This window comes from Bos javanicus, chromosome 22 (assembly GCF_032452875.1).
Source record: "Bos javanicus breed banteng chromosome 22, ARS-OSU_banteng_1.0, whole genome shotgun sequence".
In the NCBI taxonomy this organism is placed as follows: Eukaryota; Metazoa; Chordata; class Mammalia; order Artiodactyla; family Bovidae; genus Bos; species Bos javanicus.
This window is the reverse complement of record NC_083889.1, coordinates 13,168,950-13,180,278: the sequence shown is the minus strand read 5'-3', so window position 1 is coordinate 13,180,278 and position 11,329 is coordinate 13,168,950. Positions and strand designations below refer to the sequence as shown.

Sequence of the window (11,329 nt, the reverse complement as noted above, 5' to 3'; positions counted from 1 at the left end):
ACCTCAGTTCTGCCAGACCGATGACAGGAACTCATTCATTGCCAGGATGGTTCTACAAAGACCCAAATTACAAACAGGGTGGAAGCGCTGATTCACAGTCTGTTTTCAGCAGCAGAGCATTCATGACACATGGTCTGCCTTTATCAGGACAAAGAATACTTGTCCAGATTTTCCCTTTTAAAGATAAAAAATCTTTTTTTTTTCTGACTTCCCAGTGGGTTTGTTACGAAATGAATGAAATAATAGAGAAGAATAAATCAGAAAGGACAGGCTTGAAAGTGCAAATTATTGTCATTACCAGGAAGCAGGAAAGGGCACGTTGAAGGTAGAAGTGCCATAGGAAACACTGACCACCACCGCTGCCTGCAGATCGCGCTTGCATCTTCCGTTAGGTGATTACCACGTTGCTCAGTGAATGAGGACAGCAGTTGCATCCTGTCACCTTGGCACCCAGCACCTCATGCTTGGGGCACATCCTGTCTCTGGGCCAGCGTTGCTTCTTGTCTTTTTGATACACAGCACACGGAGGAGAAGGTCCCCAGGCGCCCAGGCCCGTCTCTCCCTGAGCAGGTACAAAGCTGAGAACTTGCAAACTTGGTGGTGCTGTGTAGGAGTCGCCAAAGGCATACTCCCCAGATTGCTCCGATGACAGCAGAGGACAGAGTCTCCTGGACTCATGGAAGATCTTGAGAGTGGGCAGGTGGGCAGAGGATGTTTCCTGCACAAGCAGACTTCCTGGAGGCGCTCAGGTTGCTGGTCTTGTAAACTCTGCAGCCCCTGCCTGCCTGGCTGGCTCTGGGCACTGTGCTATGAAGAAAGGCAGGGATGGGTAGAGGAGGGGGCTGTTACCTGGTCCACCTGGCTCCATCCCAGCTCACCTGGCCCTCCAAGCAGAGATTTAACTTTGTCCACTTCAGAGAGCCCCAGGGATATGTGACTGGAATCCCCCTTCCTCAAGGCTGCCCATTGGGTTGTTTTGAGGCAACAGTAATCCAAAGTCTCCAGGAAGTTCAGTTAAGACGGCTGGATAGTGAATTGACATTTTTTCCCTGGACTGGGGAGAGCAAAGGAAACAGATGAGACAGACACAAAGCTTTTCCCTAGAGGGATGGAACAGCGCTCATCCCAGGGCTCAAACCATAGACTGGGGCTCTCTGTATTACCCCCTCCCCTCTGCCCTTCCTTCAGCTGCTCTTTAAGCACTGGCTTACATTTTGAGCGTAGCACTGTCCTTGACAGGGATGGTGATGGGGACTGGTTGGAGGGGAAATTTGAGTCATCAGAAGTTTACAAGGGGGACTTCCCTGGCAGTCCATTGGTTAAGACTCTGCACTCCCAATGTAGGGGGCACAGGTTCAATCCCTGGTCGGGGAACTAAGATCCCGCCAACTGCACAATGCACCAAAAAAAGAAAAGCTTACAAGGTTTTCTAACTAGTGGGTGGTCTCCAAACGTTTTGGGCCACACATCCCATCAGTAAAAACTGTTTGACAGTGCATCCCTGAAATATGTATGTTCATTTATAAATTATTACATGCACTTGCATCTATCCACGTATTTAATCTTGGTAAAGCTTACTTCCACATAGAAAGTGAGTTCAAGGATGAGTATGCTCTTTCACCTGACCCCAGTGGACCATCTTCTGTATCCTTTATGCAGTCTGTACCCCACTTTGGAAACTGCTTTCTAACTTTAGAGTTCCCCCCAAGTTCTGGTTTTTATGGGCAAAGGATGAAGGAGAGAAATCCACTCAGAGAAAAGATGGGTCATGGCTGGGAACACGGGTTTTGTTTAGAAGTCAGTGAAAAAAATAACTTTTCAATGTCTTCCCTGCCTCATCATGGATGGCAGGAAGGAGTGATGGCACCCAAGAACTCTGTGGTAGCTCTTGACCAGCTTAGAGATGGTGCTTTAAGAGGCCCACTCAAAGTTACTGGTGTCTCACTGGGGCCTACAGATTGTGAGCATCTGTGGATACAGGAGCTTGTGCTTTGGGATTCTGCGCAGCCTGGACCATTTCACTGCCCCCTGAAGTTGCTCCACAGTCTTTAGAAAAGGGAGGGAGTGAAGTAGAGGTTAGGGGGAGCCTCTTGCTTCTCCACCTTGGTGTTGAGATCCCTTCTATACACTTCAGTGTCAGAAGGGTGCTCACCCCCAGCCTTGGATGGGCACCATCTTCAGTTGTCGATTGGTCACGGGGTAACCACAGGCTGGAGGTAGGACCACCATGGCCACAATAGGTGAACCAGATTTGTTTCAAGCACCTGCTCTGTGCCAAGCTCTGTGTGATTATGAACGGAACCCACTTCCTCAAGAAGCTTTCAGGTCAGTGCAGGAGAAAGATAATCACATATGTAAATGCAGTGCAGGGAATGTCTTAGTTTGAAGTTTCCTCAAAGGAGATTCTGCATTAAGTGGTTAATTTGGGAAGTGACCCCCAGGGTATATGCTGAGGGAGGGAGAATGTGAGAGTGAAGGGAGAAAAAGTCACAAGAAAGCATCAATGAACAGGTTACCACTGTGGGCACCTGGACCTCAGCCCTGCAGGGGACTCTCTGAGGGACTCTATTGAGCACTGCTACTCAAAGTGGGCCACAGGGCTGAAAAAGGTCAATTTTCATTCCAGTCTCAAAGAAGGGCAATGCCAAAGAATGTGAACTGAGAACTTCCGCATGTACAAACTGGGTTTAGAAAAGTCAGAAGAACCAGGGATCAAACTGCCAACTTTTGCTGGATCATGGGAAAAACAAGGGGATTCCAGAAAAACATTTACTTCTGCTTCATTGACTACCCTAAATAAAGCCTTTGACTGTGTGGATCATAACAAACTGTGGAAAATTCTTAAAGAGATGGGAATACCAGACCACCTTACCTGTCTCCTGAGAAACCTATATGAAGGTCAAGAAGCTGAATGAAGGTCATAGAACTGATATGAAACAGCTGACTGGTTCCAAATTGGGAAAGGAGCGCGTCAAGGTTGTATATTGTCACCTTGCTTATTTAACTTACATGCAGAGTACATCATGTGAAATGCCAGGCTAGATAAATCACAAGCTAGAATCAAGATTTCTGGGAGAAATATCAACAACCTCAGATATGCAGATAATACCACTCTAATGGCAGAAAGTGAAGAGGAGCTAAAGAGTCTCTTGATGAGGGTGAAAGAGGAGAGTGAAAAAGCTGACTTGAAACTCAACATTCAAAAAACTAAGATCATGGCATCCACACCCGTCACTTCGCGGCAAATATACGGAGAAAAGGTGGAATCAGTGACAGGTTTTCTTTTCTTGGAGTCCAGAATCACTGTGGACAGTGACTGCAGTCATGGAATTTTTAAAAGACGCTTGCTCCTTGGAAGAAAAGCTATGACAAACCTAGACAGCATATCAAAAAGCAGAGACATCACTTTGCCGACAAAGGTCTGTATTGTTAAAACTACGGTTTTTCTAGTAGTCACTTATGGATATGAGAGCTGGTCTATAAAAAAGGCTCAGTGCTGAAGAATTGATGCTTTTGAATTGTGGTGCTGGAGAAGATTCTTGAGAGTCCCTGGACTGCAAGGAGATCAAACCAATCAATCCTAAAGGAAATCAACCCAATCAATCCTAAAGGAAATCAACCTTGAATATTCATCGGAAGGACTGGTGCTGAAGCTGAAGTTCCAGTACCTTGGCCACCTGATGCAAAGAGCTGACTCACTGGAAAAGACCCTGATGCTTGGGAAGATAGAAGGCAAAAGGAGAAGGGGGTGACGAAGGAAGAGATAGTTAGATAGCATCACCGACTCAGTGGATATAAATTTGAGGAAACTCTGGGAGATAGTGGAGGACAGAAAAGCGTGGCATACTGCGGTCCATGGGGTCACAAAGAGCTGGACAAGACTTAGGGTCTGAATGACAACAACTCAAAGTATAACCAGCAGCAGCAGCAGCACTCGGGAGCTTGTTAGAAATGTAGCATCATGGGTCCCACCAGGCCTGCTGAATCAGAATTTGCACATTAAAGTTTGAGAAGCACTGCCTTTAATCTTTCATCTTTATCAAACATGGTAACTTTGATATAAAACATATTTTTCTATATTTGAGGACTTGATTCTACCAAATCTGATCCTTCTGAATAACTTCTTTGAGATTTCCAATGTTTGAAGTGCATATTAAAGTTTTTCTGGTCCCTTGAAAGCTCTTTAAAATGCAACGCCATTTACCTGCACTTTATCGTAATTACAACTCAATTGTAGTGACAGAAGGCTCACTAAACCTACTGTTCTGTAAAATGCAAATTTTGTATGGGAAATACTTCCCCTGGGAGAAAATAAAGTGGCTGTCATTCGAAAAGTTATTTTTAAAGGAATGTACCTAGTGCCTCCTGTACTTTAAAGTTTTGTCCAAAATTTCAAGGAATAGAGGACCCTTTGTGAAAGATCAACATGTACACAGAAAGATACTTCAAAAATGTAACAGAAGTTCCATATTTAACAAAATGTCAAAGACAAGTAGTTCAATAGTTGCTTATATATCTTTTATATTGGCATGTGATTTTACTTTTGGCATCCACTCATCTTCATTTCATCACTAACACAAAGATTAATCTAAGGTTATAAAACTAATTTTTCACATAGTGTATCAGTTACCTATTACTCCATAATAAACAACTCCCAAGCTCAGTGCTTTGAAGGAGCAATGATTTATTCTTGTTCGTATGTCTACATGTTGCCTGGGGTGGCTTTGATGACCTCCTGGGCTCAATAGACTTGGCTAAAGGTTGGATCCGAATCTGTTCCTCAGGTCAGTGGGCTGCCTGTGGCATGTTCTCATTCAGTTCATTTCAGTTCAGTCGCTCAGTCGTGTCCAACTCTTTGTGACCCCATGGACAGCAGCACACCAGGCCTCCCTGTCTATCACCAACTCCCGGAGTTTACCCAAACTCATGTCCATCGAGTCCGTGATACCATCCAGCCATCTCATCCTCTGTCATACCCTACTCCTCCTTCCCCCAATCCCTTCCAGCATCAGTCTTTTCCAATGAGTCAACTCTTTGCACGAGGTGGCCAAAGTATTGGAGTTTCAGCTTCAGTGTCAGTCTTTCCAATGAACATCCAGGACTGATCTCCTTTAGGATGGACTGGTTGGATCTTCTTGCAGTCCAAGGGACTCTCAAGAGTCTTCTCCAACACCACAGTTCAAAAGCATCAATTCTTCGGCACTCAGCTTTCTTCATAGTCCAACTCTCGCATCCACACATGACCACAGGAAAAACCATAGCCTTGACTAGACGGACCTTTGTTGGCAAAGTAATGTCTCTGATTTTCAATATGCTATCTAGGTTGGTCATAGCTTTTCTTCCAGGGAGTAAGCGTCTTTTAATTTCATGGCTGCAGTCACCATCTGCAGTGATTTTGGAGCCCCCCAAAATAAAGTCTAACACTGTTTCCACTGTTTCCCCATCTATTTCCCATGAAGTGATAGGACCAGATGCCATGATCTTAGTTTTCTGAATGTTGAGCTTTAAGCCAACTTTTTCACTCTCCTCTTTCACTTTCATCAAGAGGCTTTTTAGTTCCTCTTCACTTTCTGCCATAAGGGTGGTGTCATCTGCATATCTGAGGTTGTTGATATTTCTCCTGGAAATCTTGATTCCAGCTTGTGCTTCCTCCAGCCCAGCATTTCTCCTGATGTACTCTGCATATAAGTTAAATAAGCAGGGTGACAATATACAGCCTTGACGTACTCCTTTTCCTATTTGGAACCGATCTGTTGTTCCATGTCATGTTCTCATAGTGAATGGCAAATATAAATGGGCCAACCCAACTCCATAAACAAGTCCCTTATGTAGCTCTTCTTCTATTAATAACATGTCATGAGTCAAAGCAAGTTACATGGCCAAGTCCAAACCAAGGGTTCAGTAATGCTATTGTCTGGATGTTGTGCCCTCTCAAAATTCATGTTCTGAAACCTGACCCCTGAGGTGGTGATATGAGGAGGTAAGGCCTCTGGGAGGCAATTAGGTCAGAAAGGCTCCACTCTCTTGGTTGGGATTAGTGCCCTTTTAAAGGAGGCTCCAGTGAACCCTCTCCATGTGAGGACACGTGAGAAGTCTGCAGCAGCCTTCCCCACAACCAACTATGCTGGCACTCTGATCTTGGACTCTCGGTCTCCAGAGCTGTGGGAAATACATTTCTGTTGTTTATAAACTTCCCAGTCTTTGGTATTTTTGTTATAGTAGCCAGAGACAGAGAAGTGTGCTCCGCCAACCATAGGCAAGTGACATGACCAAGCCCAACTCCAGTGGGGTGAGGCAGTGCACTCCTCCCAGAGTTAGGGGGATAAGGGAGTGAATATTTGCAGAAAAATAATCTCTTCTACCATAAGTAGAAAAATTGAGGCACAGCATTTTGCAAAATAAATCATTGGTGCTGATATGCTAATGCTTTTCGTATTTCAAGAGAAAAAGGAAGACATTGAGGACCTATAGTTACCAAGCATTCTGCTGAGAATTTCCTTGTGTGTTACTTCATTGAACTTTTATCTTTCAAAAACTATTTATTTATTTATTTGTCTTGGTGGGTCTTTGTTGCTACACACCAGCTTTCTCTAGGTTCAGTGAGCGGGGGCTGCTCTTTGCTGCAGAGCATGGGCTTCTCATTGCGGTGGTTTTGCTTGCTGCGGAGCACGGGCTATACGCGTGGGCTCAGTGGTTGTGGCGCATAGACGGCTTAGTTGCTCCATGGCATGCGGGATCTTCCTGGAGCAGGGATCAAGCCAATGTTGCAAGGTGGATTCTTAACCACTGGACCACCAGGGAAGCCCTTCAGTGAACCTTTTAACAACGCCATGAGGAAGCTATTTTAACTCCATTTTACAGATGAGGTGCTAGGTCACCAACCTGGCATTTGGGATGTCAAAGAGCAGAGCTCAGTGTTTTCTGGCAGCCTTCAAATACTATGAATACTGGGTCACTTTATTATTTTTTTTGGCATGGCAAATCAAGCTCTTATTTCTTAGGGGAAAATACTATCTTTACTCTGTTCCTATTTATCCTGGGAACAAGAAGAGCTGTACATTTTCTACAAGTTTAGTTGCCTATCGCTCTTGACACTCAAATTATTGACTCAAACTGGTTCTCTTGAATACTTGGAGTGTCAGCACACATTGGCTGCTCAATACAAGTTTTCTGGGCTTCTGGGTTAGGGTAGACAAATGCTTGGGTAACTGGAGTGCGTCTGAACCCTCTTAGCTGTTTCCATGTCTTGCTGTCCTATGGGAATGTGCTTGGGGACGGGAGGCAGTGTAGAGAAGTCAGGAATTCTGGTCTGGAAATGCTGCCCAGAGAATATCTCAGAGGGTCTCCTGGTGTCATTCTCCCCGCTGGCCCCATCTGAAATGCCCCACCAACCTAAGTGTTAACTGGTTGTGAATGTTTAGCGAATATTGTGCCATGCACATTAATGGGAGCGTTGTTGTTATTGTTCACTCACCTAGTCGTGTCCACTCTTTGCGACCCCATGGAGTACAGCACGCCAGCCCTCCCTTTCCCTCACCTTTTCCTGAAGTTTGCCCAAGTCCATGTCCATTGCATCAGTGATGCCATCCAGCCGTCCCATCCTTTGATGCCCTCCTCTCCCTCTGCCCCCAATCTTTTCCAGCATCAGGGACTTTTCCAATGAGTCATCTGTTCACATCAGATGACTGGAGTTTCACCTTCAGCATCAGTCCTTCCAACGAGTATTCAGTGTTGATTTCCTTTAGGATTGACTGGTTTGATATCCTTGCCGTCCATGGGAGCATAGAGGAAGGTAAACTGAGGATGGGAGGTGACTGGATTTATTCCCTGAATCTGTGTTTTTGCAGGGGATTGTGATGCCCACTCAAGCTTGAGTACTACTGTCAGCCTCTCAGGCAGAGAAGGCTCTCAGCTGCTTCTTTTTGTTTAAGCCATAGTTGATTTGCAATATTGTGTTAGTTTCAGGTGTGCAGCTTCAGATTCTTTTCCATTATAGATTACAAGATATTGAATATAGTTCCCTGTGCTATACAATAAATCCTTGTTGTTTATTTTATATACAGTGATTTGCGCCTGTTAATCCCAAACTCCTAACTTATCCCTCCCCACCTTCCCCTTCGGTAACCATAAATTTGGCTTCTATGTCTGTGAATCTGTTTCATTACTTAGTTGATTTGCATCATTTTCTTTTGATTCCACATATAAGTGACATCATATGATGTTTGTGTTTCTTTGTCTGATTTACTTCACTCAGTATGACCATCTCTCGGTCCATCTGCTCTTTGCTGCTGTTTTATTCCCTCATTCATTGCAGTTTTGTTGTGGGTTCCTACTCCCATCCGGGGATGGAAGGGCCAGTGTGTGAGCAGGCCAGCCTCACAGGACCAACAACTGCCTCTGAGCCTGTGAAAGGCTCTGAGAGAGTCACTGCCCTGCTTCCCACTCAGCCACACAGTCCCCACGGAGGTGGGAGCGGCTTTTCCACAGGTGTCCAGGCTTCCCTCCAGGGTCTAACCCAGGGTTCTCATACCCGGCACCACTGACATCTTCGGTTGGGTAATTCTTTGTTTTGGGTGGTACTGTCCTGTGCGCTGGAGGGTGTTTAGCAGCATCCCTGGCTGCTGTTTGTGCGCGTCGTGCCCCCAGCAAGTTGTGACAATGTCCCCTGAGGCACAAAAATCACACTGCCCCTCCTCCTGCTTTGAGAACTGCTAGTCTTACCTGAGTGACCCCTCAGTAGAGGTGGTCCTGGGCGATTCTGTTCTCAGGAAGACAAGCAGTGGAGAGGTGAGTGGTATAACCAGAAGGAACATGGGGTATGGGGCAACCATGGCTTTGCATCTTGGCCCTGCCAATGACTAGCCATTGACTTCCCTACCCCTTCTTCATTCCCAGTCTTCTGTAACCAATAAAACCAAAACCGAAAAAATCACACACCCACAAACATTATTTTCATAAATGACTTTTACTTCTTGATCATTTTTCTTGACAGTAATTCTTGGCAATGTGCATATAACATGAAGGCAAGCATACTTTCAGAAGTCATCAAAGATATGGTCCTATTGGCCTCATTTTCTTAAACCATTAAAATATTTTCATTTATAAAAATTAATCTAAATATAAATATTGACACTGAAGATCAAAATCACTTGATGACAAAATAATTCTTCTGGAACTATAACATATGTGTATGGATTTTAATAGTAAATTAAATCTTTGCACTTATTTGGCACAAGGAAACCTTTATAAAAATTCAAATGCCATAGAGCAGGCTTCTTCTTCTTTTTTTTTTTGCAAGGCTTACACAGTACACATTTTTGTCAAGGAAAACTGAATATTTTAACACTGTAACACAACAGTAGTTGCTTTTCATGCCTCTTAAAGAAAACGCTCTATTTGGAACTCAGATCTTTTTTGTTGTGTTTTAAAATTGTGTATTTGTTTGCTTTTAACCACGCCAACAGAACGAAAAGCCAAAGATTTACTTTATTTCAAAGGACTCATTTCTGTTGGATAACACATATACAGCATCAGCAAGGAATATTACTGGAGGATAGGTAGACCCCCATCAGGAATGGATCATAACACACATTTCAGCAGCAAGTCAGGTCTGGAAATGTGCACAGCAGCAAAAGAACAGAGAAGTTGAAAACAACACAGAATGAGGCTTTGTCAGGCGTTCAAATTACACTTAGCTTAAAGGTCTGATTTTGGCAAATTAATCACTCTGGCCCTCAGTCTCCTCATCTGAAAAATGGGGATACCTACTGAATAGGGTTGCTATAAGGATTAGAATGGTAAGTCCATCGCCTCCTTCAGAGCAGTCCCTTAATAAACATCAATCATGCTATTCCTTTACTTTCCATCTTGTACCTTCTTCCTTGGATTCAAAATATACAAGGGGAAAATTTTAAAAAAGGTTGCTAGTACTCAATTAATTGAGTGAAATTCCAACTCCATTTGCTTTTATAAACACACTGAACAGTCATGCATTTGAGACCACACAAGGGGAGTTAGCGTCAACTCTTGCGTCTGTTGAGTTCATAGTTGGTCCTTGCTTTATTCAGACATGCAAGTTTTCTCAGGCTGGTCCTTAACCATTTTTATCTTTAGGGTCTTCTTACTACTTCGGCTGAATTTTTATTGGGAGGTAAATTTTGGAGTACAGCATTTCCTTGTGTGGTTGTATTCTGCAATCATCCAGTTACCTAAAACCTCATTTAGACGCGGTCATTGCTAAACCACATCTTACTGATTCTGGACAATGCACTAAAGTTAAGCCAATGGTGGGCTTTCTCAGGCCCCTCTCCCCTTCAGAGCGGGGAGACTCTCAGCAAGTCCAAGGAAGAGCCCTGAATTCTTGATGAGACATTGTTTCAGATAGACTCGGGCATGGCATGGGTGAGTGAGAGCTTTCTGTCCTGTGGCTTCCGACTTTAAAGTGATGGGAGGAATTGGTGGTGTGGTGGGCGAGAAGCCAGCAAGAACAAGGTGGCTAGAGGGAGACTTTGATGTTGAGGGCTCCCAAGTTAGACAGTCCCTAGTGCTCACTACAGGGGCATTTCACTTTTCTCCTAAGCATTTGTAGGACAGACATGCCTGTGAGAGATTAATAAGAACTGATGACTTAAATGTTAACACCCTTCCCTCCACTATCCCCTGACCCCAGCACTGTATTTTGGGACAAATTGTTGACATGTAATTCTAGTTGAATCAAAAGCGTAAAAAAAATAAAATAAAATGAAGTCTTAAAGACCACACACAGAGCAAAGTGAACAGGGAGAGGACGCATCTTTTGAACATGGAGCTCTGCTGTTGGAAGCCAGCGTCTGGGGTTCTGTCTTGGATTCCCCTGGGAGCCTAAGGCAGAGAGTAGGCAAGACCTTGATGCTGAAGTCTGGGTCTGCTTTCTGGCTGAGGTGTCAGGACAGCCCTGTGCAGGGGTGCGCTGTGGCCTCCCCAGGCCCTCTCCTCAGGTGGAAATCCGTGCAGCAATTCGATGGCTGTTGGGGCAAGGCACTGTCGTGTACGCCGGAGGCAGTGGGTCACTGGCAGTGGGGCTCCACGGTGCTAACACATCACAGCAGACTCCAGGGTGGGCTCCTGAGGTGGAAAACGAGCAGGTGCAATCAGCCACTCGGTGAAAGCAGGCGAGGCCATTAACAACGTCTGCTGCTTTTTTATGTCATGAAAGGTATTCATGCCCATTGCCCAGTGGAACAGTTCACAGCACTCAAAAAGTGATGTATTTCTACATGTACTTCTTAATCCATCTGAAATTCATTCTGGTATATGGAGTGAGACAAACTGATTCCCTTCCGACTACATC

The 11,329-nt window shown here is 44.6% G+C and overlaps 1 protein-coding gene across 2 annotated transcripts in view; it reads right to left on the bottom strand.

The window, feature by feature from the left end:
• Nucleotides 1-8,946: 8,946 nt before the first annotated feature.
• Nucleotides 8,947-11,329, bottom strand: part of MYRIP (myosin VIIA and Rab interacting protein) — a 230,431-nt gene continuing 228,048 nt past the window's right edge. For both annotated transcript variants that reach the window (XM_061396028.1, XM_061396029.1), the window contains exon 17: nucleotides 8,947-11,103. In XM_061396028.1, coding sequence (XP_061252012.1) covers nucleotides 11,071-11,103 — 33 coding nt within the window. In that variant the 3' untranslated portion in view covers nucleotides 8,947-11,070. The remainder of the gene's footprint in view (nucleotides 11,104-11,329) is intronic.